The sequence below is a fragment of the Panthera onca genome, chromosome B4 (assembly GCF_046562875.1).
Source record: "Panthera onca isolate mPanOnc1 chromosome B4, mPanOnc1 haplotype 2, whole genome shotgun sequence".
Taxonomy (NCBI): domain Eukaryota; kingdom Metazoa; phylum Chordata; class Mammalia; order Carnivora; family Felidae; genus Panthera; species Panthera onca.
In genome coordinates, this window is record NC_138345.1 from 110,364,194 (window position 1) to 110,382,033 (window position 17,840).

A 17,840-nucleotide genomic window follows, 5' to 3' on the forward strand; every position below is an offset into this window, starting at 1 on the left:
ATATTCCCTGGTTTAAAAAAACAAAAGAAGAAGATGAAAAATGTACTTTAAAACCCTCAAGTTCTTACTCTAAGTCCGGGAGGAAAAAAAGAAAAAACAAAAAACGAACTTTCTTCTTGAGTCAGGAAAGAGGGTGAGTGGGTAGCCATGCAAGATAATCCTTGGGGGGGGGGGGGGGGCGAGAGTTTCTTTTCAAAGCAGCTGCTTTGCTGAGGAATTAAAGGAAGCTGGAGGGAATAAATGTAAACAGGGGGACTGCCTGGGTAGCACAGAGGCTCTCTCACCATAGCTGGGAGAATGGGGATCTACTTCCTCGGGACGTGGAGAGAGGCCTGTGTGGGCAGCACCTCCAGTTAAGTGAAATTTAAAAGATATGCTTCAGCTGCTCTATTTAGGTGCCAAATCCGCACAGATAATTATGCACATCTACTTCATGGTTTCATTTTTGTAGGTTATCTCCTCTTCTCATTTATGGTACTTTTTGGAGCTTTCATTTTCCAATCAGGGCAGGAGGTAGACTTTGCTCTTTTTGAGGTAATAATTATTTAATATCTGAGAAGTTTTATGGGTTCCAGAAATGTTAACATTTTAGTTCTACACCCCAAATGGAGCTTACCTGATTAAGAAAAATAGATAGACCATGCTACAAGGTTGCCTAACTTTAAAATTTCAGAACTTTGGGGCGCCTGGGTGACCTCAGTCAATTGAGCATCTGACTCTTGATTTCTGCTCAGGTCATGATCTCATGGTTTCTGAGTGTGAGCCCAGCATCGGGCTCCACACTGACAGCACGGAGCCTGCTTGGGATTCTCTCTCTCTCTCTCTCTCTCTCTCTCTCTCTCTTTCTCTCTCTTTCTCTCTCTTTCTCTCTCTTTCTCTCTCTGCCCCTCTCACACTCTCTCTCAAAGTAAACTTTGAAAAAAAAAGTTCAGAACTTTGAAAACTTGGCATCCAAAGAGTTTTATGAATTTTTTAAAGTATACGAATCCTATACTATATTGTTACTCTAGCACTGTATGGTAAAGCAGCATTATTACTTCCCCGAGTCACTAACATGGTGTATTCTAATCACAGATGAAACTTGAAAACATCACTTATTAATCCTCCTCTAACCTTCTTCCTCTGCATGTAAATAGATCTTTGATCCTAAGTACTGAAACATCATTTTTTGTTAAATTCCTTAACCACATCAGTCTTAAATTCTTAACTGTCACTCAAATTGAGCCATCTAATACTTCTCATATTGTCATATTTCTGTCTCTTATCACTTTCCAGACAGGGATTATACACATCAGTATCAGAATGTATAGAACACCCTGTCTCTGTCTACTGCACTGGCTAACTATTAAGGAACACAAACTATGAAAAGAAAATCTAAAAGGAAGCATCTTGAATGTAGGTAAGCTGTGGAGTAAGAACCTACTTTACTTACAACAATCGTATTCATTATATTATATATGATTATTAATTGTATATCAAGGAAAACACGCTATCCAGGCAATACAAGAAGATGACAAATACCAGTACAAAGCAAAGGCTTAGGAGCAAACAGATCAGGTCTGAAGACTGACTAGATAGAAGATGCGAAGTCACTTGCTCAACCTCCCCAAGCCCACATTCCTCTTCTGTCAAAAGGAACATCCACAGTACCACTCTCACAGATGGAGACAGGGGAGATAAAGCATGTATTTTTTGTTTTTCATCAGCAACAGTATTATGCCTCAAATCTTTTCTGGCTCTTAAACTTTCTATATATCTTAGCAACACTGCTGGCACCTGATATTCGACCTATTGTATTATTTCCTCAAGGATGGCCAGTAACTTGGGGTGCCTGGGTGGCTCAGTCAGTTAAGCATTTGACTCTTGATTTCCGTTCAGTTCATGATCTCACAGTTCATGGGTTCAAGCCCTGTGTCGGGCTCCTTGCCAACGGTGCAGAGCCTGCTTGGGATTCTGTCTGCCGTTCAGTCTGCCCCTCCCCTCTTCGTGCACACGGTTTCTCATGTGTACACGCTTTCTGGCTCAAAATGAATAAACTTAAAAAAAAAAAAAAAAAAAAAAAGATGGCCAGGACTTTCCCACCCTCCTCTCTGTTTTAATCCATGGTCTCCATTCTCTTCTACAAGCCCAACTGGCCCATTTCTCTCTCCAAACAGAGTTATGTTTGAACGACGTACGTTTGTGTGGGCCAGTGTTATCTGCATGGTTATACGTACTTCTTACTGATACCAATGCAGAATAGTACTATTCTAAAGTGATCTTCTTACCTCCTAACTAAATCACTCTCCTTAGTGCCAACCCATATATCACCTGAGGTCAGCAGGCATAAAAATGATAAATACCCAGATCCAAGCTCAGAATGCAGCATCTGATCAGAGTTTGGTTCAGAAAATCTTTACCAAGATTCTGGTGCTGGGCCACTAACTGGAGATACCAACATGAGGCAATTTAGACAGGCAGACAGGTAAGAAGATAATTTCAGTACATTGTTTTCATTCTATGATTTTTTGCTTTGGTTTTGTTTTGTTTGAGAGTGAGATAGCATGAGTGGGGGAGGGGCAGAGAGAGACAGAGAGAGAATCCCAAGCGGGCTTTGCACTATTGGTGCAGAGCCCGACGTGGGGCTCCAACTCATGAATCGTGAGATCATGACCTGAACGGAAATCAAGAGTCGGACATTTAAACGACTGAGACACCAGGGTGCTCCTATGTGATTTTTTTTTTTTTTTTTTAATGCTACGGAAGCACAGGGTAGATCCGGGGAGTACGGATGAAGAATAAGAGCAAACAAACATCACAGAGGGCTTCTTGGAAGAGGAAGTAACTCAGAGGATGGAGAAGGGCTGACAGGGCCAGAAGACCAAGTCTGGTGTGCTAGGTGTATCACTACACCTTTATTACAGTGTCAGATGACACCATAATAAAATTTACCACTCAGGGAGCAGAGGAAATAAGCAACAGCCAACAGAGAACCCTGTATAGTGTGCTGAGGGTTTGGACTTTATCCTGCGGATAATGAAAAGGCAGGGGAGGATTTTAAACCAGGATAGTTACACAGTGAGACTCCCTCTAATCACTCTAGATTGTGTGCACTAGACTCTTTCAAACTACAGAAATCACCATTTGTTTTGTTGGATAATGAAATGGACACCCTTGGAAAGACTAAAACATCAAGACCACATAACCGTATTCAGGACATGGATCTCCTGTGTGGGCAAATTCTTGTTCTGACATTCCACAGAACCCTTCAAATGTCAGGACACAAATTTTTGGGTAGAGATGCAAAACTAAGCTCCCTTGTACTCCAACTCTCCTCCTAGACCACTAACAAAAATAATATGTGACGATGTTCCATCCCATTCTCCTTTGGGTCTGAAAATAACGGACTTATACTTTTCTCCCCCCTTACCATTTAAAAGAAATTTCGCTTCTTGGTTTCACAGTCTTGGTTCAATTTTTTTTGTTGTTGTTGTTAAATCTACTCTGAACTGAACCCAAAAATCACATCGTACATTTCTAGGTTGGTAATTTAATCACTGAGGTAGCAATGGCAAGAGATTCAGTCAAGAAACCTCTAGAAAGGCTCTTTAGATTATACAATGTCAGGAAACAGGAGCTGTTTTCTTTCACAAGTGCTTTGAACCAGTCAGCACTCCATCAAAAGGAACACAACAGTTTAATGTTCCGTCAAAGAATGGAATGCTTGTTTACCTGAAGTAACAGACTGATAAAAGTAGCTTGTTTGATTGATACAAACTTACTTGAAGATTAACCTGGACAATCAAGCCCTCACACTCTAAACACAATTACCTTCAGGAAAATAGAACCTGAATTCACAAGGAAAACACTCCCAAATTATTGATCCCTACACACTTATTAAATTTAGTACTTGCAAAATAATTAAGTCAAATTAAAAAAACTTAAAAAAGCTTTGAAAGCAAAAACACACTTTGCTTAAAAGCACCTAGAATTTATCGCAGGTACTGGCTCATTTAATCCTGACAACCACCTGAGGAATTAGAACTGTTGTAAACCTCGTTTTACAAATCAGAAAATCAGAATATTGTGACTCAAGGTCATCCTTCTGAAGAGATGACTCCAGATTTAGGAATCTCCAAAGCTATCAATATATACTACACATAAGGTTGTTTGAGGCTCATTTTTGGAAGACATTAATACAAAGTATTTGTATATTTAGAAAGTTTGAATTTTTTAATCACTCAAGAGTTAGAATAACATGACCTAGACCCCTGAGTGGAACAGCATGGTCTACAGAGCACTCACTGCTCAATTATCTTCTCTCTCTCTCTCTCTCTCTCTCTCTCTCTCACACACACACACACACAGAGCTTGTGAGGTAGCCAAGACGTATGTCAGCATCCTTAGTTACAAAGGAGGATGTGGATCCTGAGCCAGACCCCTTACTCATCTCCAATTACCATACACAATCCCATTTCCCACATCACCCATAACCTCTGCCTTTTAACAACAACAGATTTTAAATTATTATAGCCATCACACAAATGGAACAAACCCACAGAGTACACAGTCTGGCATATACTGATCTTATCTTTGCTGGTAAAATATAGCCCCAAAGATTAGAGATACCACTTATCAAACATCGGTTTCGCATCAGCCAACTTCCATAGATTATGTCATTTAATCTTCGTATTCTTCCAATTGTGTACTATTACCTATATTAACCCATTATACACATGAGAACATCAAGGCCTAGAGAAAGAATGTTAACAACATGCACACGGTCTTGGTGAGTAACAGAGCTAGGACTTGGGCCTCCTTCTAACCCCAAAGTCCATTCTCCTTCAAGTGTCTTTGAAGCCAATGAGTCAAGCACTTTCCACAAACATATAATTTTGTGTTTAACAGTATAGTAGGCAAATATGTGTTAAGCCTGACAATTATTTTTTATAGTAGTGTAATTCCATGAGTGACAATCACAAAGCAGGTACATAGGATACTCTTTCTCGGTTAAAAAAAAAAAGGGGGAAACAAGGAAAAGAAGGGGGGGTGGAGGGAGGAAAAGGGAGGAAAGAGGAAGAAAGGGAAGAAAGCCTCTAAGTATTCTTATTTTATTTTATGGAGGAGGAAATTTGGGGCACCTGCTTGGCTCAGTCGGTTAAGCGTCTGACTTCAGCTCAGGTCATGATCTCGCGGTTTGTGAGTTCGAGCCCTACGTCAGGCTCTGTGCTGACAGCTCAGAGCCTGGAGCCTGCTTGGGATTCTGTGTCTCCCTTTCTCTCTGCCCCTCCCCTGCTTATGCTCTCTATCAAAAATAAATAAAATGTAAAAAAAAAAAATTTTTTTTTTTTTAATTTTTTTTCAACGTTTTTATTTATTTTTGGGACAGAGAGAGACAGAGCATGAACGGGGGAGGGGCAGAGAGAGAGGGAGACACAGAATCGGAAACAGGCTCCAGGCTCCGAGCCATCAGCCCAGAGCCCGACGCGGGGCTCGAACTCATGGACCGCGAGATCGTGACCTGGCTGAAGTCGGACGCTTAACCGACTGCGCCACCCAGGCACCCCAAAAAAAAAATTTTTTTAATGGAGGAGGAAATTCCAGGTAAGAAAAGGTTAAGCAGAGTTAAATAACTTGTATAAGATCTCTTGGCAAGCTGGAGTCAAGAGCTGGAGGGAAGGCCTAGGTCCTCTAACGCAAACGCTCTTCCCATTCTCCCTGGACAGGTGGCTGTATTTCTGCTGATGCTGAAAATGACTTCTCCTTCTGGACGGGGAGAAGTAGGAAACCACTCACCAGTTCAGGGGAAGGACTCCTACTCCGTGCCTCCAGCTCCAAGCACAGAGTTTAGGAATAGAGACTCTGGTTCTGAACTGGCTGGTTCGTGAAGCAGCTCTACCTCGGATTAGCTCTGTGGCCCTGGGCACACAACAGAAAGAAGTAATTGCTCCTAGGTAAACTATCTTGCGATTATAAATCATGCACATTTAGCCCTTTTTCAGTTTTTGTTAAAGTAGGGAATGAAAACAATCAAATTATTCAGGACTAAAGGGAGTCTGAAGCCTGAGTTATCTGGGTGAACTGCTTCAACTCTCCCTTTCATTCTGACAGTCGAGACCTGACAATTAAAGTCACTTTAAGACAGAAGTCATTGACACTAATAAACTTACCACGTCTTTAATGCTCACGATAACAGCAAACATGTATTATTGCCAACGTGCCAGGCACTGGATTAAGGGCCTTTTGTGGATTTCATGTAATCTTCATTACCACCCTGGGTAAATGCACTATTGGTCCCCTTGTTTGGCAGATGGGGAAACTGAGGCTCAAGATGATGTGCTTAGCCAACCAAAGTAGGCCATCTATTTGGTGTCTGTTTGGTTCATCACACCCCTGTTCTGTTCCCTTCACCTGTACTCAAATGATTCCTTCTAGTTAACACTTTCATTTCCAATAAAGTGCTGCTAGGTTACATACTGATGCTGCTGATAAAGGTATTGTGACTGTCATTTATTTAAACAATCCTAACATCAATGCAGAAAATAAATTTTTACTACTCCTGCACTTGGGCAAAGAATGACAATGCAAAGGTCACAACTTAAATGGCTGGTAGTTTTAAAAGCCAGACATAATAAGCATAAGGGCATTATTATGAAATAGTTTTCTAGTATCATCAGAGCCACTTAAAACTGTCTTCAAAAATAGCACGAAAGAAGGTCAGAGCAAATTGATTAAAGTAATCCCTGAAGCCTCCCTGTTCCTCCAAGAAGTTTTTGAAACACAATTTTAAAATATTTTAAAATTTCCCTCTGCCAAAAAAACCCACAAAAAACCAAAAACAAAAACCATTTTCTTTGAAAGACACCAAGGATTTGGCAGTACTTCTTAATTCTGTAAGTAAAAGGCATTTTTACAGTTTCTAAGGGGGCCTCCCTTATAACAGATGAGGGATGCATCTGATGGCTAAGGAGATGGGGGCGGGGGCTGGGGGTGGGGGGAGAGGCTGGGGACCAAGCCCAGGCTCCTGTTGGCCTTCACAACTATTTATACTCCTGGGTCAAAAGCAGCAGGTCACTTAAGCAGAAACTCAGCCCCACCTGCTCTCAGTCTTGCCCACATTAGATTAAAAGGCATAATCTACACACACACACACACACACACACACACACAAGTCCTCTGGACCACATGTGTGTATACATACTTAAAATACAGGTGCATTCTACTGCAGCGGTTAGGAGGAATCTAGTCTTTGTAATTAAACAGGCTTGTCTTGCAAACCAAGGTCTTCCACTTACTTGTATTTTTTTCCTCTTAATCTTGGGAAAATTTTCTTAATCTCTCTGAACTTTAGTTTCCTTGTTTTTACAAAAAAACATCACTATCTCCTTAAATTTTCTCCCCCCCGCCCCAAGAATCCAATGAGATCCACCTGTGCAGTTTGTGGCACGGTGCCTCATCCACGGTAATCAACACTATTAACTTACTAACTAGTCTTACTTCCATATTCTATTAGCTGCTGTCTCTCTTCTTAACCAGCTTGTCTTTTGGCCTATTTATACAACTGTTTCCTTTCTAAGAAAGGGGAGAAAGGTAAAAGATAAAATTGGGGGGGGGGGGATTTTGCTGAATTTGCTAAGAGTACTTGAGTATTAAAGAAGGTAGATGATATATAAAAAAGGCAGTTAAGGAATTAATCTGTAAGGATTATTGTAATTCATTTATTCATTCAAGCCCTATAGCCAAAACCAGGTATTGCTAATAATGAATTTATTTCTTATAGCATGTGGGTTTGCTGTAATGTTCTGTGATTCACTATTCTAGCAGAGAATCAGAAGATTATTTAGTAAGTACAAGTCACTGTGCCCTTAGACATGATCTCACTTAATCATTACCTCTTCAGTAGTATAATAGGCAGTTATTTTAAGATTGGGAAAGTAAAGTTCAGAGAGAAACACTAAAAGTCATATAAATAATAAGTGGCAGAACCAATAACACATCTGAGCTATAACTCAATCCAATGTTTTCTATTTTCTTGCATGGTCTCCAGTTTTGGTTAGTAAATTATATTGCATATATACTGAAAATTAATGCTGTAAATGGTGAACAGAGTAACCCTTCCAATCATCAACCAAACACATGTGTTTGTATAATAGACTCAATATAGTAGTTAAAATTTGCCTTCTGTTAAAAAAAAAACAAAAAAAATTCTTAAAAATATATCAGTACCTAACAACCTGAATCAGGTATCTATTCATTCCACAACATTTGGTATGTATTTATTAAGCATCTAGTATAAACCACTCGGTTAGGGAACTAGAATCACGCAATTTTTGTTGTTCAAATTAGTATCACTGGCAGCTGTTTTAATATCTGAATTGCAATTGTTTTTGGATTCAATGTTCCTATAACAGAATATGCATCTTTGAGGTACTGAATTAGCCTCACGAATGCACTGTGGTTGTGCCAGCTAAACATCTTTGGGTGTTAGTGTTGGCAATCAACACTTGGAGTTGGCAGAGAAAAGACCTTATCTTAATTTCCTCATCTGTGAAATGGGATTTGGAAAAAAAAACAACAACAAACAGCACCTACCTCCCAGAAGAAAAATTCTATGAATTAATTAATCTTGGATCAGTGTTCTACTAAGTGTCATTTTGGCATGATCTTAGTACCAGGATGATTTGATTTTATAAAAAACAATGATGGGAGCTATTTAAAATGGCTACACATTTAAATGTCAAACACTTAACACTTAACTACAGTAAATTTCCTTTTTATTTTCCCCCAAGATGAATCATTTATGTGTGACATTTGTACAGAGGTACAAACAATGGTCAGATCAGTTTGGGATTTAAAAGCGCATAGAATTGTTCAGAAGTAAAAAAGATCTAAGTTTCAAATGGGAGAAGAAAAGCCCACTTTCTGAATGTTGTTAAGACACAGCACTATGGCCATGGAACATTATAAACAAATACGTACTGAAGTTTAAAAACTATTTTCCTGGGCAGGGGTTAAGAAATAAAAAGTTTTAAAAATGAAAAAAACAAGCCTGTTATAATTGTTGTGAAGACAAAGATTATATAAACCCTATTTTGCAGCTCTGTGCTTTTCTACATAGAATTTATTTCATCTAATATTAAACACATTATGCTAATAACCTCCTGTTCATTTTTCATGAATGTTTTCTAGCTCCTCTATTATCCTTGGCATTTTGGTGTCCACTTTGGACCACCTGGAGGCTGAAAACACCAGCCAACTCCCCTGTACTGTGATAATTTATCTAACAAACAATAGAATAACATGTGTTAGGCCTCTGCATAATGGAACACATCAGAGATGTCTGGGCAGGGCCAGATAAATAAAGCAGTTTTCTAAAATCACCAGAAGATCCCAACTAAAGCAATCACAGGAGGTTTTAGTTGGTCATGAAAAACGTAAATCCCTAATGTGTTGACTGTTTCAGAAGCGTTAAATTGCAGGTTTACACAGAACCATAAATAATGATGTGTGACTGCCAAGGTTTGTTTCGCAATCCTTGGGTTTTCAAAATCACATTTCATATGAAACCTCTCCACCCTGCCCCCCATCTGAAGTTCTGCAGTGAATATAAATTTTGAGAGCCATCCGTATGGACAGCACATCCCAGGAGGGGGTTCAAGACCTTTATAACACAACCCGCTTTCTCTGCAACACTCTTCTTGGAAATCAAGGAATCTGTGTTTTCACAAGGCAGTTGCCTGGGAGGGCTTTAGAAAGAGACCCCAAGGAAACAGTGGAAAACTCAGCAGAAGAGAGACCCTCACAATAGACAGCTACTATTAAATTGTCATTTCTATCAGTGCCCTGGTTTACAACCATTCAAATGCGTGCATTAAGGAGAAACAAGCCAATTAGGAGAGGAGTTGTGGTCCTGGAGTTTAGTCAAGGCACTTCAATGGAAAGGTCATTGGCTTCAGAGATTTTATGTCAAGGTGAAAAAGAGGCGAAAGTTCTCAGCACCCACAGGGCTTTTGTTCAGAAGATAAACTTCTGTTCCTCAAAGAGCAACAGCATGTGTATAGTATACAAGACAAACACAAGGCCCTGCTCTGGGCTGTGCTCTTTCCTCCCAGGTCCACAGGGGAGGCCTATTATGCAGTGGGGATGCCCTTTCCTCAAAGGTGAAACAGAGGGAGGCTTGCTCTTTCAAGTGAGCACTGATGGTGGGTTTGCTCTTGCTCTCGCCCTTTACGCCCTTTTCCATGGGAGCAAGGCATTCTTTGCAAGGCAACTGTGGGATTTTTGAGCTGCCATCTATGTACCAGGAACACAGAAAAGGCACCCTAACTGCCCCTGTTAAGACCACATTCTAATCCACGGTATTCAAGGCCTCAAGGCAACCTGCAAAGTCAAGTACTGAATTCCTGCATCCAGGTAACTGCTAGTTTAACTGTCTGGATCACTCAATTTTGACTTTGTTTTCATGGGTAGCACATTTGACTCTGCGGGCGTTTTGAGAAGAGCATTACCATCATTGTCTCGGCTCTATTTTCTGAGGCATCCACATTCTCTTGCTGGAGGAGAGGTCCAACTGACCTTTGACTAAGAATGTGGTCAACAAGAAGAATAGGAGAATTCATGCCAACAATAAGAAAAAAAGGCAGCCATGGCTTCTGACTGTTAAGGAAAACCGACTGCCTGTTACTGGGCTTGCCCCAACTCTCAGCTAGTATCAGTCCTTAAGGAAAGCTAAGGAAAGGAGATAGGTGAGAGGTGTTCCAGAAACTGAGACCACATTAGAACTGCAAAAAAGCCAGGGCAAGGAGAGACTCTGCCACTCCAAGTGTCCTATGTGTTATCCGCAGGAAAGGTCTCTTCCCTGCGGCAAAAGGGTTATTCCCTCTTTTTTCCAGCTTCAGTGCCTCCAGCTACAGGTCTCCACTTCATGATCTTCTCAGGATTAACTGTGAGTGAGATGCACAGATACTACTACCACTCAGAGACTTGCCCATGACTTGCCCATGATTTGCCAATGACTTGCCCATGACTTGCCCCTGACTTGCCCAAGACTTGCCCAAGACTACTAAGATTCAGTGATGGGCAGTGGAACAAGCGTGAACATTGGACCCATTCCTCTGATTCTGCCCACTAAATGCTCCTTCTACTCCACTCCCTGCACACAGATGTGGGGGGCTGCAGAGGCAGCAAAGAGAAGCAAATAAATACTGGGAGGCCTTCATTACCTTTTGTAAATTTACCTCTTCTGGCTGTCTGACCTTGCCTTAGGATTCTTCTTCACTTGGAGAATTTAAAGATTAGAAGCGAAAAAAAAAACCTCGTCAACTGTGGATATTGCTAAAACAGGAAAAGTGTAAATACCATTATTATTATTATAGAGAAATTGCATGTAGTAGGTGAAATGGCTAAAAGTAGAACAGTCTATACTTAAACCTTCATTTCTCCCCATTGGCTAGTTCATAATCATAAACCAATGGTTATAATTTGTATTCACACCAAACCAAAGCAATGGTTACATAAATCTCAGAATCAAAGCTCAAAAGTCATGTGGTTCAAACCTTTATTTTACTAGGATCTTAGAAATAGAGAATTTTAGAACTAGAAGGCACTTAGAAATCACCTAGTCCTGGGCACCTGGGTGGCTTAGTCGGTTAAGCCTCTGACTCTTGATTTCATCTCAGATCATCATCTCTTGGTTCATGGGTTTGAGCCCCGTATCCTGCTCTGCACTGACAGTGTGGAGCCTCCTTGGGATTCTCAGCCTTTCCCTCTCTGCCCCTCCCATGCTCATGCTTTCGCTCTCAAAACAAAAAATAAAAATAAATAAACTTAAAAACAAATCACCTAGTCCTACTTTCTCACTTTACAGTTGAGGAAACCAAGGTTCAAAGAGACTAAAATACCTTCCCAAAGCCATACAACTTCTATCTGGGCTAATAAGAGAACTCTATCCCCTAATATCCAAGTCAATGTGGCAGCCTAGAAACATAGTAAAATGTAGCCAAAAGAGAAAGAGAGCTACATAAAGAACAGTCTTTCTTTAGATGACACACATTGTGATTTTAAAAAAAGAACCATGAGGCCTAATTATAAGAAAATCACCACCCCCGCCCATCTCCTTTTTTTTCTGCGCAGAAGGAAATAGGTAGAGATGAAATGACAGTTTCTCAATCTCCTGGCCCTTGCAAACAGTTTTTAGTATACCCATAATTAAGTGAAAAGGCAAAAACATCTTGTTGCATCTACAAATTAGTAAGGGTATAGTCAATGGTTTCTATGAGACAAAGTCTACACAAAATAACTGAAAACAGCATTTATTATAAAAGCATCCCAGTGTTCCCTCCATTTGTTTTATAAATTGGTCTAACTACGCAGGTGACAAACACCAAAAAAGGGTCTCCTGCAGCTGCTCATGATTCATGTAGTAGAAAACAAAGATAAAAGATCATTCCTCAGATTTATATCCAAATGCTTTACACCCTTATTTACAAAAGGGAACATTAAGGTAATCGAGAAAAGGGGGAGGGGGAAGTCTCACAAACTTGCATAATGGGAAAAAAAAAAAAAAAAAAAAGTCACTGCATGTTGCCCGGTAAAGACATTCTGCAGAAATGAATGCATGGCCTCCCTCAGGAGAGCAAGTGCAAGAAAGAACATCAAGGATAGGAAGCTGACCAAGTATATTCAGTCTACAGTAAACTCTCAGAATCCTACCAGGGGAACACAGAAAGTAAGTGAAATATGGATATGAATCAGATATGGTAATAATACTTCCAGTTTCTATTTTTCTTTTCTTTTCTTTTTTTTTTTTCTATTTTTATTTTCAATTCTAATTCCCTCATTCAGGTTTACCTTTAAAAGAAACAATTTATTTTTATTTTTTTTTAATGTTTATGGCTTTACTCTTGGGAAAGAGAGAGAACGCACAGCAGAAGAGGGACAGAGAGGGAGACACAGAATCTAAAGCAGGCTCCAGGCTCTGCACTGTCAGCTCAGAGCCCAACACGGGCGGGGCTCGAACTCACAGACTGCAAGATGGTGCCCTGGGCTGAAGTTGGATGCTTAACCGACTGAGCCACCCAGGTAGCCCTAAAGAAAAATTCCAAAGAATTTAACATCTCTCATGCCACATAGAGCCTCTGTCTTCACACATTCCTATTTGAGGTGTATTAATTACAGTCTATAAAAATATAACCATGTATAATGAGAGGCACTGAATCCACAGATCCAAATTTATAAAATTTTCGTCTGTCTGCTTTGTTGAATAAGCATCATTTAGCTGCAATAGCCAGTTTTTCTTTGGTTTTTAAGTTGCCAGCAAGGCAATTCTCTTCTGGGGGATAATAAATTCTGACTGTAACTATAGGAAGTCACAGTACTGGGATAAAGACCTATATAAAATTTTGTTTAGCCCTTTACAATGATCAGGAAAAGAATCTTTATAACTAGTTTATCATCATACAGATTATAAAACAGAAATCCTAAGAAGTTTAACCATTTGCCTAAAGTCATTTGTCTTACCAGTGGTAAAACAGAAATCAGAGTTTAAGTCTTCAAAAGCAAGATCCTAGGATCTTTCCATTATAGTTGAGGCACTCCCCAGACATGGATGGAGAAGGCACATGCAGTGGGGTTCAATGGACCACGCAATAAAATATCCTCCAATATTTAGACCAGCTATTTGGGCAGGGATTTTTTTTTTCTCCAATGTTATTTATGGTGATGGAAGAATTTCAACCACTTATCATTAAAGAAAAAATGTAACTCACAATTGCTATCTTCAAATCAGTAGACATAAAATTTAGCAATTTTAATTGGTTTGGCTCAGGCCTTCAGGTTTCCATATGGTTTCTTTCCTTGTTTTATATTAAATGTAATTGACTTAGCACTTGACTTTTAAAGTCTTGGCAGAATCTATCAATTAAAAGCTATCTAAATTAGAATTATTCAAAGCACGCAATCCAAATTGAGCGATTTTAAAGACAAAATTTTAAAATGCTCTCTTCATAAATGCTATTTTCTATAAACTTGCATTATCACCCAGATGCAAACTTCATACAAACAAAAGAGGATTATTTTTTTTGGAATAACATAAGCTAACAAGAATTCTATTTGTTTCTTTTCAGAGAACTAACATGTGCCTAAAATGGCCTTTCTACACTGTTTGCAAGATGAATTTTTCCTATGTTACGATTTCTAAAACTGACAGCAGTCATAAAAACTCTCACAAACCATCTCAAAACTAAAATACAAGTACAACATCGATAAACATGGGACCAGGCCCATTAAACTGACAGCACTCTTCTAATTGGTCTTACCAAATATGCTGCACAATTGTTATTCAATATACCAGTATAACAGAGCATTACGTTGAAAAAAAATGATTACACATTGAAATAGATGTTCTTTCTCAGCCAGAGCCACCATTCTCTTCAGAAACTGTAAAAACCACACAAATACAATCAGAAATAGGAAAAATGCAAAGTGCATTCATTTCTATAGGCTGATTGAATTTGTTACAATTGTTCCTAAGGACTACTGCCCGTGTAATTATTTTCCAAATACTAAAGTCTTATCACACATGCTAAATGACAGAATAATTTATCAAACCCCAAGTGGTTGTTGATGGAATTTCCACACTTATTTGGTGTGAGTGAAAAGCCAGAATGCCTGGTGTCCCTGGGATTCTTGGAGAGCTTGTAATTCAAGTTAAAACTATTACAATTAATAAATTATCATTTTAGGTATTGGGTAATGGAAACATATAGAACCATATGCCTTAGAACTCTGGTATCGAGAGGCCATCTTTATAAATGATCATTTAACTGTTAAGCATTAATAGATATTCCTCCCTGGCAAGAACATTAGATGACCTTACATCTATGGTATCTATTAGACATCTATTAGATGACCTTACAGAACAAATGACCTTACATATTAATGTCTAATTTCCTTATACTATTCTCCATCCTCATACAGTTGCACAGAAAACTTCTAACTTTTGGATTAGGAAATTTAACAATATGAAGGAGAATCTAACTCCCCTCCCCCATTTCCACGGATTATTTTATCGATTTCCTGCTATTTCCAAGTGTCTTCTTTTTTAGTGGCAAGAATGTGGAATTGCTAGAAGTATCCTTAAAGGAAACCTTGAAGGTCATCAAATCCCTGGCAATGAATGCCTTCATTCAACAAAGGGCACTGCCCTCCTTTGCCTGCAAACCCTTTAACATCAGCAAAATCCCCAGAGGGCTTGCACTTTAACTTGGTTGGAGCAGGTCACATTTCTAAAATATTTAGCCCTCTCAAATGTCCCTGGTCGGCAGCACTGAGTCACTGACGCCGCAGCGTTTCAGCCTAGATCGACCTCTTTCAGGTTTTCAATGGAATTATTCCATGTAATCCGATTTACACAGCCATTTAATCAAAGTGAGAAAGGAGATTACAGAGCTCACGTTTGTTTTGCAAAGCAAGGGTGCAAGGATCATCAATCCTACTGACTCTCAAAGTGACAGGATAGTACATCGTCTCCCTTTGGAGTGTTGGTCATTAACCTGATCTGTCTCCTGTGTTGTTTAAATAGGAAAGTTTAGGCTTTTTTTTTTTTCTTTCTGAACTAGAAGGTAACGGTTTCTCCACCAGATCCCACCACTACTATCCACCTGAAGAGATGCTACTATAACAAGGAATTGGTCCTCACCCCCCCCGCCCCCCCACCGCCCTTACATTCCACAAAGCAGAAGGCTTGTACAAGTCAAATAATTACATTATAACTTTTGTTGTCAGTCTTTAACATTTGCATTTCAACATCACAGTGTGCAGATCTCAGGTGTGGCGGCGTTCAATGCTCTGCCTATGAACCTGCTTTCGAGAGGAACCCGCGCTCCGCTTAGTCTTGGGCGGCTGCCCTGGAGACTGCACAAACCTCCTTTCTGCCAGGCAGCATCCCTTCCCCCCGCCCCCTGCCGACCTTTCCACACCTGTGCACTAAGCTCAATTCTTCCTACTTCCTTCTGAATGTGTACATTTCCCAGGCCTACATATCAATTTAAAGTAGGATACAAAGCAACTCATTCAGTAAAGCATTTTCTGCTCACGGATGCCTTCATTCTAAACTGACGATGTGGACACATTCTCAATTTCCTTTTTTCCCCACCACTTCCACCCCTTGGACACATTTCAGATAGTGCAGTCTCTGAGAGATCCTCTTGGGGGTGAAAGGGCAGTTTTACCCAACTCGCGGCAGTTACGCAGATAGATTCCTAAGGGGAGAAGTGAGAAGAGGTAAGAACCATAATGCAGAACGAACTGTGGGTGGGAGTACCTCGGCAGTCCTTTCCAAACGATAAGTCAAATATTTGCTTCAAGGGAAAAAAAAAAAAAAAAAAAAGTCTAATTGTACCCCTGGGCGGTGCTTTACCCACAGTGTTTATGTATAATGCACAACTGAGCAGCACTGGGAATTACCTCAATAACTATCATTAGAGGTGCCTATTAAAAACAAAACAAACGAACAACAAAAAAAAAACCCCTTCTCCTCTTTAATGGAAGAAGGTGGGTGCAGTGTGGTGGTATTACCCCATCTGTGGCTCTCTGGAAACTCACCCAGAGCCGCAAACCTGGCAAACGCCTCGCAGAGCGAAGTTTCCCGGGCTGGCCGGGCAGGGCAGGTTCTCCGCCCCGCCGAGCGCAGCTGCTAAGGAGCTCCCGTTGGCTTCGCTCCCGCGGCTGCACCCGAGTCCACACGAGCCCCACGCCCACTTGGGGGGCTGCACAAAAACCTGGGTTCGAGAGCGAGCGTGGTGCGCTGGGAGCTGTTTTGCAATCTCCCGGAATCCACGGGAAAACATCTCCCGTGCAAAGAAATGCCTTCTCGTGATAACTTAAAAAAACAAAAAACAAAAAACAAAAAACAAAACCCTCTCCGGCCAAGGAGCAGATCCTTCCATTTTACAGGAACTGCGGTTCCCGACTGACAGCTCCAAACTTAACGGCTGCGGCTCCAAACTTGACACCAGCTCTCTCTCATCGCTCCCACTCCTCCTCTCTCTGGCTCACCCGGCCACAGCCGCTCGGACGCGCACGCCACGCCCGCCTCCCTCGCACCCTCCTGGCTCGTGCGGCGGGCAGAGCCCCACTCGCCCCGGCAGCCGGTGCCGAGACAAGCCGGCCTCCCGCGAGCTCCGGGCGCGATTTCCTGGGAGACCCGGCGAGCTCCCGGCGCGCCCTACTCACTTGTGTCTTCTTCATAAGGAAAGGCAGCGCTGTGATCCAGTCCAGGCAGCGGTATGGCGACTCCGTTTAGATGTTCTGGAGCTCCAGCATATTGCACGAGCAGCGGCTGCAGATAGTCCACGCATTGGGTAGCCCGAGCGCAGCGCCCTCTCCCCGGCCCGTGCTTTCCCGCAGCGCTCCCAGTCCCGGCGCAAGGCGGCGAGTGAAGCCCCGGCCGGCGCGCCGCCAGCACTTTTATACAGGTCCCTCCCGCCTGCTCCGGACACGCCTCCTTCCCTTCCGGAGCCCCGGGGAAGCAAGACGGGGCAGGGGCGCGGCGGGGAGACCCGGGAGGGAGGCCGGAGCGCAGCGAATGCCCCCGAAGTTGAACAGGCAAGGCGCTTCCCCTGGCGTGGCAGCCGCGGGCGCACACCAAAGGGAAGCCGCGAGGGCGCTTCCCTCCGCGAGCTTAACAACCTGCAGCCGCCGCTCGCGCCGCGTGCCTGGCGCGGCGAGTCCCAGCTCGGCCTCTCTGCTCCGCCGGGGCTCACCTGGCACCGCCTGGGGATAGACGCGCGCTGGAGAGAGCTGGGAGGCCCCCCTTTTACACAGGCGGTTCGAGAGGAGTTCGCTGGGTGCCTAGCAAAGAA

The 17,840-nt window shown here is 41.7% G+C and overlaps 1 protein-coding gene across 7 annotated transcripts in view; it reads right to left on the reverse strand.

Moving 5' to 3' along the window:
* Positions 1-17,417, reverse strand: part of KITLG (KIT ligand) — an 84,955-nt gene extending 67,538 nt beyond the window's left edge. For 3 of the 7 annotated variants that reach the window (XM_060656818.3, XM_060656817.3, XM_060656816.3), the window contains exon 1: positions 17,212-17,415. Coding sequence is in view for 1 of the 7 variants with exons in the window: in XM_060656820.3 (XP_060512803.1) it covers positions 17,212-17,226 (15 nt within the window). In the remaining 6 variants the exon portion in view is untranslated. Of the gene's footprint in view, positions 1-17,211 lie in introns of all 7 variants that reach the window. The other 4 variants (XM_060656822.3, XM_060656821.3, XM_060656823.3 and 1 more) reach the window with 3 other exon arrangements.
* Between the last annotated feature and the right edge of the window lie 423 nt (positions 17,418-17,840).